This window comes from Hermetia illucens, chromosome 1, assembly GCF_905115235.1.
Source record: "Hermetia illucens chromosome 1, iHerIll2.2.curated.20191125, whole genome shotgun sequence".
Classification (NCBI taxonomy): Eukaryota; Metazoa; Arthropoda; class Insecta; order Diptera; family Stratiomyidae; genus Hermetia; species Hermetia illucens.
In genome coordinates this window covers 212,114,804-212,131,943 of record NC_051849.1, presented here as the reverse complement: position 1 = coordinate 212,131,943, position 17,140 = coordinate 212,114,804, and the positions used below count along the sequence as shown (strand labels likewise).

The following is a 17,140-nucleotide window of genomic DNA, read 5'->3' as shown; positions in this document are numbered from 1 at the left end:
GAGTTATTACAATGGTTGGCTATACATTGTTTGGTCTACCCGACCTTCACTGTATATAACTTTATTGTGTCAAAAGTCTATAATTTTACATCGATCCTTGTCGAAGAGGGACAGGATTATTGTTTTTAAGTCAGAGTTAAGTATCTGACACGAACTAAGAAAAGTCGGTAGTCTGATTGTCTTTCCTTGCTCATACAGTGTTCTAATTTTTGAGTTTGGATGGTTTTCTAGTTTATGGAAAAACCACTCCGTAATGTTGAGAATATATTCTCTAATGGGTTCTATCTTTGCTCGCCGGCGTTTCTGCAGCACTTCTTAGTCTCCCCAACTAGCAGAGGTCAACCAAGTAATCCTCTATTTCGCTAACTGCCTTGCCGGGTCGAAGAAGTAGACGAGTATATCGTCGGCATATTGCATTAGTTCGTGCCGACCCAGGGGAGGTGGACATCAGTAGTGAAAACGCTGTACAGAGTGGGACCAGAAATGGATCCTTGCGGCCCTCCAGAAGTTACCGGGAAGAGATGGGAGATCGTTGGGATTGGGAATTCGTACTTAATTAGTTTATAGATTAATCCGTTTACCCACACGGAATCAAAGGCCATTTCTAAGTCCAGAGCGCATGCTACCATTGACGATACGTCTGTTAGCCACAATATTGTGGAGGTAGCTCAGGGCGTGCTGTGTTTAGCACGGAATCCGAACAGATGGTCTGGAATAATGTTATTGAGATTGCAGTGTTGGACTAGCCCTACTGTGCACGCTCTCTCAAAAAGTTTCCTTAATAATAATAATAATCGTTGGCGCAACAATCCATATTGGATCAGGGCCTTGAAGTGTGTTAGAGCACCTCATTTAAAACCGTAACGCTATACGGTTCCGTACACTGTAGGAGGCAATGTGGTTAGCATTGCCCTCGGCCGCGATTATTACCCTGATTTAACTCAGGTTAGTCGACTGGTATCCGCCGTAAAATCATGATACAAATCCCACTGCTAACAGTGAGATTTGAAACGCGACATTCCGTACGACAGCCTTGTGCTCTAACCACTTAGCTATCCGGAAACCTTTCTGATACGGATTGCTTATATATACTTCCAAATACAAACTAAACCTGTGAGAGATTATCAACGTTTTGGTGTATATAACTTTCTAAGGGGCTGATTGCCGCAATTTTCCAACAAAGCCTGAAAGAGGAGATCTCCCGCTACTTCCTTCATTCCCTCTTGTACCCTTGCGGGGTTGGGGCTCGAAGTTAAACCCTACCGTTTTGACTTAAAACTACCCCCATTTTAAGGTGCCATGACTTTTTGTGAGGGGAAGACCGCTACAATTCTTCAAAGGGATTCTTCATGTCCTCATCATTCTTTCTTCTTCCCGGGGTAGGGTTGAAAATTCAAACTTTACCATGCTGATATCGAAAAACTTCAATTTTAGGGGCTGCTAATTTTTAAGGGTTGGATGCGCGGCTAGGCACGAGGCGCGATTCAAATGACTGGCGGTTGTCGAACCCCGTAAATAGACCGGATGAGCTATTGAACGTTGAGTTCAGTTCGGTTGGCCGCGCATTATAAACGCCTAGTACGTACAGTCCATTTTGCTGATAACCGCAGGTTGGGCGCAGCTCTATGTTCAACCGCTGGAAATATCCGCGGTTATTCATGAAAAACAAAAGGCATCTAGCCGCGGATCTTGCCGCTTATGCGGTTAACTGATCAAAAAGTTCTAGGACTTCCTCATTAATTCTTTATTACAAATATTTACAATTGCTTGAATTTCATCATCAACGGCGCAACAACCGGTATCCGGTCTAGGCCTGCCTTAATAAGGAACTCCAGACATCCCGGTTTTGCGCCGAGGTCCACCAATTCGATATCCCTAAAAGCTGTCTGGCGTCCTGACCTACGCCATCGTTCCATCTTAGGCCGGGTCTGCCTCGTCTTCCTTTTCTACCATAGATATTGCCCTTATAGACTTTCTGAGTGGGATCATCCTCATCCATACGGATTAAGTGACCCGCCCACCGTAACCTATTGAGCCGGATTTTATCCACAACCGGACGGTCATGGTATCGCTCATAGATTTCGTCATTGTGTAGGCTACGGAATCGTCCATCCTTATGTAGGGGGCCAAAAATTCTTCGGAGGATTCTTCCCTCGAACGCGGCCAAGAGTTCGCAATTTTTTTTGCTAAGAACCCAAGTTTCCGAGGAATACATGAGGACTGGCAAGATCACAGTCTTGTACAGTAAGAGCTTTGACCCTATGGTGAGACGTTTCGAGCGGAACAGTCTTTGTAAGCTGAAATAGGCTCTGTTGGCTGACAACAACCGTGCGCGGATTTCATCATCTTAGTTGTTATCGGTTGTGATTTTCGACCCTAGATAGGAGAAATTGTCAACGGTCTCAAAGTTGTATTCTCCTATCCTTATTCTTCTTCGTGTTTGGGTTTGGCCAGTGCGGTTTGATGTTGTTGGTTGATTCGTCTTCGGTGCTGACGTTGCCACCATATATTTTATCTTGCCTTCATTGATGTACAGCCCAAGATCTCGCGCCACAAGCCGCCTGCTCAATCTGGATGAAGGCAGTTTGTACGTCTCGGGTGGTTCTTCCCATGATGTCGATATTGTCAGCATAGGCCAGTAGTTGGGTGGACTTGAAGAGGATCGTACCTCTTGCATTTACCTCGGCTTCACGGATCACTTTCTCGAGGGCCAGGTTAAAGAGGACGCATGATAGGGCATCCCCTTGTCGTAGACCGTTGTTGATGTCGAATGGTCTTGAGAGTGATCCTGCTGCTTTTATCTGGCCTCGCACATTGGTCAGGGTCAGCCTAGTCAGTCTTATTAATTTCGTCGGGATACCGAATTCTCTCATGACCGTGTACAGTTTTACCCTGGCTATGCTATCATAGGCGGCTTTAAAGTCGATGAACAGATGGTGTAACTGTTGTCCATATTCCAACAGTTTTTCCATCGCTTGCCGCAGAGAGAAAATCTGATCTGTTGCTGATTTGCCTGGAGTGAAGCCTCTTTGGTATGGGCCAATGATGCTCTGGGCGTATGGGGCTATCCGGCCTAGCAAGATAGTGGAGAATATCTTATAGATGGTACTCAGCAACGTGATGCCTCTTGAATTTATTCCCTTCAAAATACTCTTCTTGGGAGTGAATACACTTCTCCTACCAGCATTTCCACTGTTTCATGCATCTGGAAAACTCTGTTTCATGGATGGTGTTCAGCTATTACAGCGTTTTTCCTTTGATTTCCTCTATCGTCTGAAACCGCTGTCCTTTCGTTGGGTACTGGAGTTTTGGGAACAGCCATTTTCAAGAGCTCCTGACAAAACCTCCAGACGATGCGTTTTTGATCCTCTGTCATCAGTCGTGGAATGAACTTGCTGCAATGCTCATCATCTCCAATTTTTGAGTCAAAATCTCTTGACATGACCAAAATGAGATGTGTCACTCCTCTGCCATCTCTTGAAACGACGATTGGAGTGCACAAAGGCATTCTCTTTGTCCACATGAAAGTCGTCAATCAAGGTTGAAGGCTTTCCTAAACGAAGGTCATTTTCCGTTGATGTTCTGTCTTCCTTGAACCGATTAAACCACTCGCGACACCGTGAACGAACCTCGATTTTATAAACGAATAATATGAAAGTAGATCTTCTGGCCATGCAGCCTGAAAATCGCAACTGTACTATAATAAAATACACAAGTGACTGCAATTGTAATAAGGACACAGCAGCACACAGTTGATACGCAACCTCATCATAGGTTTGAGATTCTTGGAGGTGTTAGAAATGCATCATACCTGGGAATTTTTGACGTATGGTATGGACAATCTCCGGAAATCCTATCCACGTTCTTAGCACATTGTCCTGAATTTCAACGAAGGCTTCGTTGTGATGACGTAGAAGAGGGTTTCAGCCGATCCACAATACGGCGGGCTTGAAAGGGTTTTTTTTCAGTAAATTTAGGAAATGTGATTTATACTATCTTTCTCTTTTTAGGATAGATTTAGGGGCACAATGTATGCATTTCGTCGATTAGGTTTTATATAAAAGCGAAAATTCGTCACTGTAGCAAATATATAAGACCTCTCTAGGCAGGTTTTTGGGGTCAGAGAGGTTTCATACCGTAACAGTTCTAGTGATTTCTTGCTGAATTTCTTAAAGTAAGAGACCTTGTAGGTAAACTGTGCCCTTCTTCATGGCCTCTGGGTTGTTAATACTAAAGTGGTTTTTAATTGCAACTTTGTTCTCTTTGAGATTCACTTCATTTGTAGACTAACGTCAGTTTGTTTATTGCTACACAAACCGGGACACAAATAAGAAATTGAGTTTTTCTTGCTAGAGTGCATGATGAGCACTTAATGCTGATGGTTGTTATGAAGTTGTTCAACGATTGAGTGCCTGACCCAGGACTTCTAAACAGTTGCTATGTCGATGTCCTCTTTTGCATGAAAAATCAGAAAATTTATTGAAGTGCCCTTCGATTGCTATAGGTTAGACCGCATAGTCTTCAGCAGCGTTGCTTTCAGTAGGAAGGGTTAACGTCCTCCCTGGAATGTTCTCACTGTTTGATATTCCTCCCAAAAAGTCAGACGTGATACTAATAAAGCTGAGGTTCTCATTCGGTTTCGAAAATTGGAATATCTTAACCTTGGTATTTTCTTTCATGGAGGTCATCTTCCTTGATCACTGTCAAGTCCTCGTAAGAATAAGAGCATTTTCGAGGCGCAGCTATGTTCTACCAACGTTCAGAAAATAAAACATGGCGATCCTGTAGATCACGTCTGTTGGGGTCAGTTTGAGTTTTAAATTGCCCAAGATGCCGTTGATTTTACCTTCAAAGAAGAATTCTATTCAGAGACTCGCAGACAATCACATGATATCCCTGGATCATCCACGACGATTCAGACCATGAAAGAGTGACCTGTAGTTCTCCAGAGATGTGCAATAGGTGATTAGTTATCATTCCCCAAAGTTCTGGCTTCCACATCGTTCATGGCCTCTCGCATTGTATTGTGGTTTATTGATTTCTCATCCATCAGCGGAGCCACATATGACAACTAGTCCTTAAAATATACTCTGCGGCTATATCTAGTCAAAAAAAGCTTCATATTCGTCAAGTCTACAAGAGTCTAGTTATTGTTTTTTAAATAACCAACAACTAGGAAAAGGTTAATTCATATCCTGAAGATTTCACATCTTCTCAACATTGCTCAATTAAAACAATTGACGCATATTCTTTCTATGATTACCTCGAACCTTTGAGATTTATTTATACTCGAATATTCCCTTAGCTGATTCCAATTGAATTTCACTTTAAAAAAATTCTAGCCTATTTTCCACAAGAAAAAACACCTAAATTTAATTGGAACCTTTTCAAGCCTAAAATTTGTCGACCTAGAATCCTCGCTGTTCATTTTTCACTTTGCCCATTTTTCGACAACAGTCATCCTTTCAACACCAGCGAGTGTTTAGGAGGAGTGTTTATTTTGGCAATCTACCAAAGAACTCTGACATCTCATCTTTGAAAAATGTGGTATGTCACCTTCTATTCTTTTTTTGTTCGAATTTTTTTTTTGTAGTTTCCGCAGGTGATCCTTGTGCCTTAAGAAGGGTATTATATCCTTTGCCATCAAATAGTGGACAAATTGCCGAAAAAGGAGAATTAGACTTCATAAAAGAATTGTCTCACAATGGGCGTTCATATTTGGTGATTTAAGAGGACAACGCTTAGACCACCTTGTAATGTTGATAGTCTGTCATTATATGAAAGGATATAAATGACTGTGGATTTTGTGTGTAGAACATGATGTCCTTTTTGTAGTTAATTGTTGTATAGTTTACTCTCTTCTGTGTATTAAAAAGCAATTTGTTGATAAAGAATTAGAGATAAAGGCTTTTGTGAGGGCGAAGGGTTACAATTTCGGGATAGGTTAGTTCGTCTAGGATAATTGATTGGCGGATTTACGAGAAGGAATTAGGTTTGAAATCGATCACGAATTGGGTTGATTTGGTTCACGCGAGATTTTTGCATTTTTTCTTGGCAGATGGCATTTTTTTTTGTAAAATATAAGTTAGCGAAGGAGATATCTTAACGGATACTGAGAACTATATTATGTTGAAACTATATTTCGATGCAGGTTACATGAATTAATAAATAATTCTCTGACGTTATTACAGGCATATAATTATTATTTGCTGTATTCAAACATAACTACTAAGGATATTTTTTTGATAAGGTATGCGTTTCGAATGAGGAAATCTTTGAGCGATATTGTGAAATCCGTTTCAATAGTTGCTGTAGATGGGTCACCTAATCCACATGGGTGAAGATAATCCAGCAAGAAAATTTTGTGGAGCCAAATCTGTGGTAGAAAAAGAAGAAGTGATAGACTCTGTGTTAAATAGAGCGATGGCTTAGGTCAGGACACTACTATTCTACTTCATCTTGATAATAGTAATAGAGCCTAATCGGCGTGGGGTGTTCCTATTCTTCGTTAGCACTGTTGAAAGTTTCCTTCGAAATAAGTACAAAGGATGTAAATGCGATGGATTGTTACTCTGACCTCTCATGGCCCAGTATATGTTACGGGGCAGAAATCATTAGGTTTGATACCTTCTTCTGCCTTACTTATAGAGCCACAGATGATAGTACCTACGACAGTACCTTTCGTAAGGGATGATAGAGGGCCTTATGTAAGTATCTGAAGATAAAAACTTCCAGTTCTGAATTTAGTCCCAGATTAGTTGAAACAGCTAGCAAAGAAACGATGTGAGTCGCTTAGGAAAAAGAGTATGTAGAGGTATCTGGACTTTTTATCGTGTAGATACCCTAGAAGAAATTTTAGTCAGTGCATTATCGCCAAAAGTTTTTCAAGGATATAAGTAATGTTCACTGTTAAAACCACTTATTTGAGATTCAATCAGGAAACCACTTGCAGAAAGTTCAACGACCGCGTATTTTTTTTATCATAATTATGACCTTAACATTTCACCATGCCCTTGCACAAGGAAGAGGAAGGTGATTTCGGGGTTCACCCCGCCTTACAGCTTACAGATTAATTAAATTTCTGTTTAGTAAAATTTTGGTTCGTGCAAAAAATAGTTATGATTCTTGGTGATACTGAAAAGGCCCAAAGAACACCTCAACAACTGATTCCGTCGTTTCAGTCTTTATTGACAATGGATTCGAAGCCGCAATGGCACATATCTTATGGAGGATGATACGGCCCCTTTTGCCAATCGATGATATCACTTTTGCTTCACCAAACATACCATTTCGTTTTCTGAGATTAGACATCTTTCGGTATTCTATTCAATGTTTGGCCTGCGTAATCCAACTCGTCTTTCATCTAACGTTTTTAAAGTGTACCCAAGGTTGGTCTCCTGTAAACAAGTTTTCTGAGAATCATGTTTGTTCATTGGTCCTAGGAGCAGTTCTTTAAAAAAGTGGGCATATCTAGCCTTTCTGTTCTCTGAATGATTGCCAAGGAGCTTTGCTGATAAGTTTCCTGTTTTTGCAAACTTTTTGAAACTAAGAAAACCGCAAATGGTCTAACGAAAAAGTTAGAGAATTGAAAGGCAAAACTGTCTCCATCGCTAGGAGTAATTTTTATTTTGAAAATACCAATATTTCGGGAACAACTTGTTCCCTTCTTCAGTGCCTGGTGTCTACCTGATAATGGCCTAGTGTGCATCAGTATGGTTGGTGGGGAGCAATGGGTATACCCATTGAAGCAAGAAAACTTTCCCAGTGCAGAACAATAGACGAATGGAACGGATTTCATACATAGGCGAAAGTAAGTGGCCAATAATTAGTGGTCTCTTTCAAGGGCGATATCAGTTCACTATTTGTTAAGTATAGCTGCTAATGGTACTACTGACAGCGATGTGGTCCGTCTAATTTGATATTCGTTGTTGGTCAATCGAAACCCAACTGCCCTTGTTGCAGGTCCTGCACTGGAACAATGTGCAGTCAGTGACGAGGCAACCCAAGTTACAGGAATCTTCATTCACCAACAATTCCCATCCCCCCCCCCCCCCCCTCCCCCAACGTTAAGTGCACTACACTCATAACAGAACAGTTCACGCTCCCCCAGGCAATCCTGCCTTCCTATGAAATTCTACCAACATCGGCGGCTAAGAGCTACTACGCAGATATCCAGCTCTCGTTTTTGGGGTTGGGTTGGGTTTTGGGTTGTGTGAGTTGTTTCAACTTGTGGGCAGTTGCTATAGGACAATAGAAAATCACCCTTCGTGTTGTTGACAATAGTGGTCTTCGCAAAATTCCAGTATGGTCCTCCTTTCTAGTAGCGTGGTCCAGAGACTGTATGATTTTCTGGGCCCTTTCGTAAAATTTCTTGAAGCCCTTCTTCTAGAGGTCTAGATCTGATACTGGACTCCAGAAATGCACGCGCAATGCTGCCTGCGAATCTTCTCAATTCATGCTGCGTACCTATTCCATGTACTTTCTAACTGAAAGGCGTATGGGGGGATTGACATCTTCAGCCAATATATTAGGTGATGAGCTTTGCGGGTTAAAGAGGAGGAGGGGAAGGGGAAAAATCAAAAAGAATAGATACTCATCAAATAAAAAATAAATACACAAATAAATTTCCCTCATATGGTAGAGTTTTGACAGGAAAGGTCCTCACGAATATATCCTATTTTTTTATAAATCGTACTTACGCCAGCACCGTGTAGAAAATCACATTTACTAAGTAGCCCATCACTCACTAGTAAATCAACTAATGTACGAGCGATTGCAATTATTTCCGAAAATGCATTCCATAATACTCCTCAACAATGGAAACGACATTCCTCTCGATTCAATTGACAACCGGTCCACCTTCTTCAGCTGCCCAATGTAATGCTAATTTTTTCGATCAGACCTTGAACTGAAAACTCGTCGTAGATTTAGTCACAAGCCAGCGTCAGGAATTAATTAAAAAATATACAGCCGGAGCAGGTCTAGTGGAAAGCAAGAGCAAAAAGGTTAATGATCATTTTCAGAACATTGGAAAATTGCTGTATTAAAATTTGGAAATATTTATGTGAATTTAAAGGTTTTTGGGGAAGTTGAGATGTAGCGGGGTTTTGTAAGTAATATTATGAAAAGAAAAATAAAAATGATTATTTTAAAAATTAATGCTTTATATAAGTGAATGTCGGGATGGGAGTAGGATGTTAGAAGGAGTGTATTGAAGAAGCCATGTGGAGCTTAAAAGTGAAAAAGAATCCTGCATTTTCACAAATGTTTTTTTTTGAAAGCAGACGAAATGTAGCATATGCCACAAAGCCGCGGACACTACAATAGTCATTTCTGGTCATCACCATCAATTTAAAAAATTGCAGTTCATAAATTTCTATTACTTTAGTCACGTTTTGCGGTGGAAATATTTTCAGAGAATTCTAATCACCAATTAAAGGGGAGTGGATTTTAGAGCCAATATTTTGTAATGAAACTTATGGAAAACTCGGTTTATCAAACGACCATTCTGAGTGCCCAAGAAGACTTAGAGGAAAGAGGTACCCCAAAACCTAAAAGATATTGGCTAGGTGACTGTGAAGGTCTGCCCGCAAACACTGAAGCTCCATCAAAGTGCTTGGTTGACACGTTCTTGCACGTCTCTGTGTTAGCCAGGTTCGGGAATGTGGGGGTTTCCTGTGAGTGTTTTGATTCCTTACGTGTCATTTTTACAAATTGAACTTGTTTATACCCCGCGTTGGATCCCCAACTGGATCTAAAAATAACTGAACGAAGAAGGAAATTCGCGACGGCCTAACGAGATCAACCAGGACGCGAGCTAAACCTGGAAAATAAAAAAAAAACGGCTCGACTGCGCCTCTGGACCCGAGTGAAGAAATCCACGACGGATCACAGCCTCAATCATTGATTCCTCTGCCCCAGATTTTCAATGAAGCGCGGCACCTGAAGTTCCCTCCCATCGTTGACATCCTCAGCGCATTATTTGGAGGATGTCCCTATATTAAGGTTTTGCGGGGTCAAGGAGGAGAAGAAAAGTAGGAAGTCCTTAAATTAAAAGGATTTAATTAGAATTCATCATATGATCTATATTATAAATCCATAAACAGCAGTAGAATTAAAAGAAATTTAAAATAAATTAGGAATCAAAAAGAAAAACCAAACAGAAATCCGAGCGAAAAAAATAAGAATTAACAAAAAAAAACTAATTCTAATTGGTGTAGCCAAAATAATAAAATAAATAAGGCAATAAAATGAATATAATGGAAAGAAATAATGGAATAAAATTAAAAAAAAAAAATAAAAATATAAATAAAAAAAGAGGAAACTTCCACTTTTCACTCCGAGCTCCTTTGTGATGTGTAGATGTTGATGGTTTCAAAAAAACAGATAAGTTTATCTCAAAAATACAAAACAAAATCTAGAGAAATATAAAGTAATAACATTATTGCTAAACTAAAATAAAAATAGATAAAAATATACCGGAATACTTTTTGACTAATCGTAAGACTTTTCCAGGAAGAAATAGAAGAAATTTCCCGTAGTTACCTTTTTTCAAGGGAAACAAGCAAGTTGGTTCCTCATAGGTAAAAAAATAAAGTTTTTCTCTTCCTTGTTTTCTTTCCTGAGTCTTCCCAGCGCTGCACACGTGAACGGGAAAATGTCCCGCACACACTCCGACAAGAAATTCTCGGAAACTACAAATGCGATATTCTCCCTATACCGTACGCTCAATGAAGAAAGTGTCCCTGGTACTCCACGAAAATAAAACTCCACCACAAATGGCTCCAGTGAAACAATTTTAATAATTTTCCCCACAGCCAGAAAACAATTTGACTAATGCAAGATTTTTCTAGCGGGAAACTGAGGAAATTTTCCGTAGTTCTCTTTTTCCGGACTGGATCCTTATTTCTTTCTTTTTTCGGGCTAGATCCTTCTTTCTTTCTTTTCCGCACCAGAAGCCTCCTCGTAATCTACCGCCTCACGCCCAAGTTAAATTGCCCGCCTTTCACCAGCTCTCCGCTATCGTTTTTTCCTGGATTTGCTGCACTGTTTTCGGGTTGATTTTCTTTACACGAACGCGGGAAGAGATTTGAAAAAACTTGCTCTAGACACTTGAATAATTCATCTCAAAGAAAACGCTAAAACCGCGAACAAAGGCCTAATTTCTAATGTTCCATTTTACGTGAGAACTCTTCCATGTTTCGATTCCTCATCCCCATGCCGTTCATCACTTGTCCACCTCGACAGGTTCCGATCCCGCTACACTCGCCTTGAACTTGGAGAGTTCATGTTGCAGCAACATAAGCATGCGCACGCGGATGTGGCGAATTATTTCTTCTGTCACGATCAATTCGCTCGAATGCATTCAATAATGTGCAATCTGCGGGGAAAGTTAAGGTAATTGCTCATTAAAGAATGCATTATTTGAGCAAATTAATCTAGAAAAAGGCGAATGAAATTCCGCTTCCGTCGCGAAGCCGCGGCCACTATAATTTACTGCCTTCAGCAAGGAGCAAGTTTTTTTTAATGGCAAGGAGGATTTATCCTCCCACCCTCTGAGATTATTTTGACTTGAAATTTTTGACTCATTGTAAACTAATTTTCTTATGATTTCTCTTCGTGAGCTTTCCAGTTTTCAAGCATTTTGATTTCCCCATTTTTCTGCGTCAGAGTTACTTACGTGAGATCTGGCATAATGGAATATATAATGAAGGCTCGTGAGTAGTATGGATGAGCCTTATTTTTGAAGTCAATCGTTCAGGGGTTCTACCGCATAACTTTCACTACTTGGTTCAGCTGAAGTTTTTATAAAAGTATTTAACTGGACTCAGAACTAACCATGTCTGTGATTTTGCCAAAGGACTCATTTGGAATAAACTGAAAATCAGAAGAAATTCGCTTGATTTGTCACTGCGTAGGGAGATCCTCATTTGGACAATCTCCCATGAAATAAAAACACAAACACTTTCTTAAGTCATTGAGCTTTTTTCATGTCACTTATTAAACACTTAAACGAGCCTTTTCATACCACTGAAACCGATCCACTTAACACCCCTGAATCGTCAAAGTCTGACCAATTCAGTCTCTATTGTTCCCTGTTCCACCCTCAATATTGTCCTGATTCGTTGTCAAGTGGCGTCGAATATCATCATCATCTGCTCATCATTGAATGTCTCGAACAGGACCTCTATGTTGCCGACACCCTCATCTCATATCCCCCACGCACACAGTATGGTACATAGTGAACAGACGTTCTACTCTATTTGCTTTGGTTTCATCCCTCTTGTATTCGGAACCAAGAAAAAACTGCTTACAGCTATGTGCTTTCCTGTGCATTGTGGGGTTCATAGGCTTGTTGGAAATCACTCCATTAATTGAGTAATTGAATATGATATTATCACACCCCTTTTTCTTCACCAAACCGAACTTTAACCGCACTTGTGCTGCGGAAACCACTACCAGGGGATGGTTAAGTCACGAAGTAATGAGCAACGAGGGGACATGCTGAAAACGCTTGGGAGGATAAGAATAATTTTTAAAATATGGAACTGTTGTTTTGTTATCCCAGGATATCGCTTGAGGGGATTGTCACAGAACATTTCGCTACATCAGAGTCTGTCTAAATATTTTCCATCCTAATAATGAAAATGCTCTTTAGCGATGATAGGCATCATCATCATCATCATTATGGCGGAGGATCTGCTGGGTTAGTATATTTTTTTGGCGTTTTGTCTCTTGCTTTCGATGGAAGAGAGGAAATATCGCTAAATAATAAATTAACTCATTCCATTAGTGAGCCTCCTTCAGCAGGACGAAATCTTTACTAAAACAATAGATTTGCTGTTGTAATGGAAATTATTTGGATGAAGGGGTAGTTGGTAGTGGGTTATTCCAAGGAGTCATTCCCGCTGTGTGCTTAATGTCCCCTGAGGATATTGTTGTTCACTTTTGTTTGAATGGCTAAAACAAAATCTTCTCATTCTGCATCAATGCGCAGAATTTCAAGAGGATTTTAAACTGAACAAGCAGACAAGGATATTCGGGTGAAAATTGTGGGGTGAGATCCTTAACGAAATAAGGCTTAAGGTTTGTCTTATTGAAGAAAGAGAGGGGGTTGGTCATTAATAGTGCGAACAGATAGAGCGGAGGTTAAGTCCTTTTTTTTTGGGAGTAGGGTAGGTGAATGCGTTTACGCACAGAGTGTTGGACTCCCGCAACAGCACGTTGGCGGACTACCAACTAAACACCTCCCTGTCATCAGAGAACTAGCCTGGAACCGTTTGACACATTACTTCGGGCTAGCTCTCCCGCTCTCCCGGCTTTGGGAGCCTTCAAGTCAGGGAATTCCTTTCACCAACGGGAGGGGAGGGGAGGAAGTGAGTTGTTGTTAGTTCAGGGACCCCCTTACCGTCCGATCTCTCTGCCCGTCGAGTTCAATCATCTTCGTAGTAAGAAGAGCCCGAACATAATGCGCAATACGATTCCAGCTGCCAGCGCTCTTCAGCATCTCTCTGACAATTTTGTCGGAAGAGAGTTGCCCTGTGTCTGCATAAAGCTGCTGGCGGAGGCCGTCCCACCTCTCACAAGAGAAAAAGGTGTGTTCAGCGTCATCCGCCACTCTATTGCAGAACACACAATCAGGAGATCGCGCCTTCCCAACCCTGTGCAGGTAAGACTGAAAACCTCCATGCCCACTTAGAAGTTGGGTAAGGAAGTAATCAATCTCACCGTGCTTTCTGTTCAACCATGGGTCTAATTTGTCGATGAGCCGCGCAGTCCACTTGCCCCTTGGCTCATTTTGCCAAGAAAGTTGCCACTCGTTAAGGGTGCGTTGACGTTTTTCACGGGCAATCACTTCTCTTAAGTTTTCCCCCTTACGGCGATAAATAGCTTTGCGCTCCTTGGCAATGAGGGCAACGGGGATCACTCCCGCAATCACCATCACAGCCGGTTCTGCGACGGTGCGATAAGCAGACGCCACTCGCAAAGCTCCCTGTCTCTGCACTTGAGCGAGGCGTTTACGATGCACCTCCTTGTCAAGGACATCAGCCCATACCTCCGCACCATAGAGAAGGACGGACTGCGTTACTCCCATGAGGAGACGTCTCCTAGTTGATATAGGGCCCCCGACATTCGCTATTAGCCGACTCAAGGCCGCGACTCCTGCTGCCTCCAGCCCTGTCCGCGGCTGCTTTGATTTGCTCGAAGAAGCTCATCTTCGAGTCGAGCATTAAACCAAGGTATTTAATCGCTGGTTTTGACTCTATAGTCAACTCGCCGATCGATATGCGATATGACGCAAGGTCGGGATTCTCCTTCTGGTCAGGATGACTACTTCGGTTTTTTCCAGCGCAAGGTTGAAACCGTGAGCAGTCATCCATCCGCTTACCCGTCGCATCAATATGCCAAGTCTGCTCTGCGCCTGTTCAACAGTGCGTCCGGCAACAAGTGCCGCAACGTCGTCTGCATAACCGACCAGGCGCGACTCTTCGGGCATATCGAGCCTCAGCAGACTATCGTAGGAAGCGTTCCAGAGGTCCGGCCCTAGGATGGATCCCTGTGCTACTCCCGACGTGATTTTCATCCTCCTCTGGCCCTCTAGCGTCTCATAGAACAGGGAGCGGTCTTTCAGATAATCCCTCAATATCCGCAAGAGATAGCTTGGCACGTGAAAGGCGGTTAAGTCCTTGGGGTTTTAACGTAGGTATCTGTCGTGGAGACTTAATCCTACGGTCCTCTTAAGACACGGATTGATTTTGGGGCCACAATCAGAGCCCCGCTGTGACAAGCAACAACGGTACCAGTTTATGCAATTGCATGGCTTAGCATTCGTACTGGTGGATGCAAGACCTACCTAAATCTCTACCGAACTAAGGAGTACGGCATCCGTGTTGAAACGCAACACTACGCCGAGGCCCGAAGGTCTCTTCTCGCTTGAGCATCACCAGCAGCCCCCATGAAGCTCCCACTAGGGGCTAACCGCAAAGAACCGAACTGTACTCATATACGACAGGAATTCTCCCGAAGTATATGAGTCCAGGGGCTATCCCGGTTCCTATGGTACCCGTATACCCCTGGTAAGGTTTCGTGGTCGAAGCCACTTCAGATGAGTCCCCGTGCAGACTCGGGTCTGATCGCCCTGATTAAGCCTTGAAGCATTCGCCTACTGCATCACGGTCGGCAAGCCAATGCGATACAGCGTTTCCCGGTGCCACCACAATGGAGGTTCTCCTCGGCCACTTGGGTTGGGTTCAGCCGGCAGGGTTGTCGCCTCGCTTTCCTCCCCGCCACCTCAGAACACCAGTTAGAGCGGAGTTTCAAATAGTTTTGCTACAATCGTTGGATACACATATCCTTCCGAAAATTTCCGCTGCATTCGCTATATAGATTTAAGATACTATCGTCAGTCGAAAATAATGATAATAACGAACTTTTTTTCTATCCTTGCAGGTTTGGTTTAAGAATCGTCGGGCTAAGTGGCGCAAGCAAAAACGGGAAGAGCAGGAACGATTACGGAAGCTTCAAGAGGAACATTCTGGCAATATTAAATGTAGCAACGACGAGTACTCAGCTTCCTTGCAGTCGATAAAGGCCGAGTCGAATGGCTACAGTGATGCTGAAGACTCCTCAGATTTGGAGGTGGCATAAAACTACCACTTCCCTAATTTTCTGTAAATATATTTCAAAATACTTTACTGGAACATAAAGATTTATCGAGGCAGAGAAAAAAAAAAACAATCATTAAGTGGAGAGTCCTTTTGCAAGCCCATGACCCCAAAAACACGACGGTTAGTCATTTATGGAAATATCCTTAAATTTGAGCACAGTGAAATGTTATGAATTTAATCCATGTATGTGATGTAATTAGTATTTATGATTTGAAAATAGGCAGATAGCGATGCTTGTAATGCACGAATTAAACCTTTGTAAATATTAATATTTAAAGTCAACTCAGAACACACTTGTAGTAATCGAGATATGTACAATTTAGTTTTAAATTTAAGTTAGATTAATTGAAAGTAGATGTAAGCCTTGTAAAATAATCTCAGTGTATCCGGTGCATAGCTGTGTATTTAAATTGAATCAAATAATATTAAGATACTGCATAACTGAGCAAATAACATAAAATTATTAGAAATAAATCAAATTTAATAACAAAGAACGAAGGGTTTTTTTTTTCGAATGATCTAGGTACCTCTGTAACCCGTCATAGTGAGCTTTAACTCCCGTCCTGGAATGTCTGAAAGCCACCGCATCCGTTAAAGGGAAAGGTAAGTATCTCCTTGTTATGAGTTGGAAAAACCACTCGAAGTTTAATACAACTTTGATGGTTAAGTATGACTCCTGTTTCGGCCCCTCCTAAGCATGACTTAGCCTTTGCTAGTTTCCTCTGAGGCTAGGGTAGGTAGGTATCAATGGTCGCTCCGAGGAGCCCAACTAGCGCTGTGGTGCATCGTTTTGATGCCACAAACTCCTAAGACCGTGAGAGTATGGGAGCAGGGAGGCAGAGTCCAGCCGGGTCGAATGTTCAGAGCCAGCCCGTAGAAAGCAGCTCTTCCACCCTGCAGCTAAAAATCTCTCTGTGGTTCCTAAAGAGTCGCAGAGAAAGTGCAGGAGGGTTTTACTTCCTTCACGCAGGCTCCGCTCTTGACAACCACCAGCGAGACACCAACTGAATCGATCGAAGGGTTGCCAATAGTAGAAGACCGCCTGGCAATCCGTCAGTCCGCTCATTCCCCTTTATGTTTCCATGCCTGGGAACCCAGAGGAGGGTGATCTTGAGTGTGCCGCCCAGACTATTCAGCGTGTTTCTACACTGCCTCACCAGCTTGGAGTATGTCGTCGCTGAACACAAGGCCTTGATGGCCGCTTCGCTGTCGCTCAAAACAGCTATATTACACTTGGGGCTTGGATCACGCTGTGTGTATTCGAAAACATCAACGCGCCGACTCCACAGATCCATCTTTGATCTATCAGTGAAGAATACTGTGTCATAACCCTGCAACACGCCGCCGGTCTTCCACTTTGCCCTGGTTGGAAAGTCCACAGCAAAATTTCTCGTGAAGTTCAGGTTGCGTGTGGCATACTTCGTGGGGAATGCACAGATTTCCCGAGGTACTTCGTCTAGGATGTTATTCTG

At 42.2% G+C, this 17,140-nt stretch overlaps 1 protein-coding gene across 1 annotated transcript in view; it reads left to right on the top strand.

The window, feature by feature from the left end:
• Positions 1–16,052, top strand: part of LOC119661211 (homeobox protein goosecoid) — a 95,572-nt gene extending 79,520 nt beyond the window's left edge. The window contains exon 3 of the mRNA XM_038070434.1: positions 15,451–16,052. Coding sequence (XP_037926362.1) covers positions 15,451–15,648 — 198 coding nt within the window. The 3' untranslated portion in view covers positions 15,649–16,052. The remainder of the gene's footprint in view (positions 1–15,450) is intronic.
• The last annotated feature ends 1,088 nt before the right edge of the window (positions 16,053–17,140 follow it).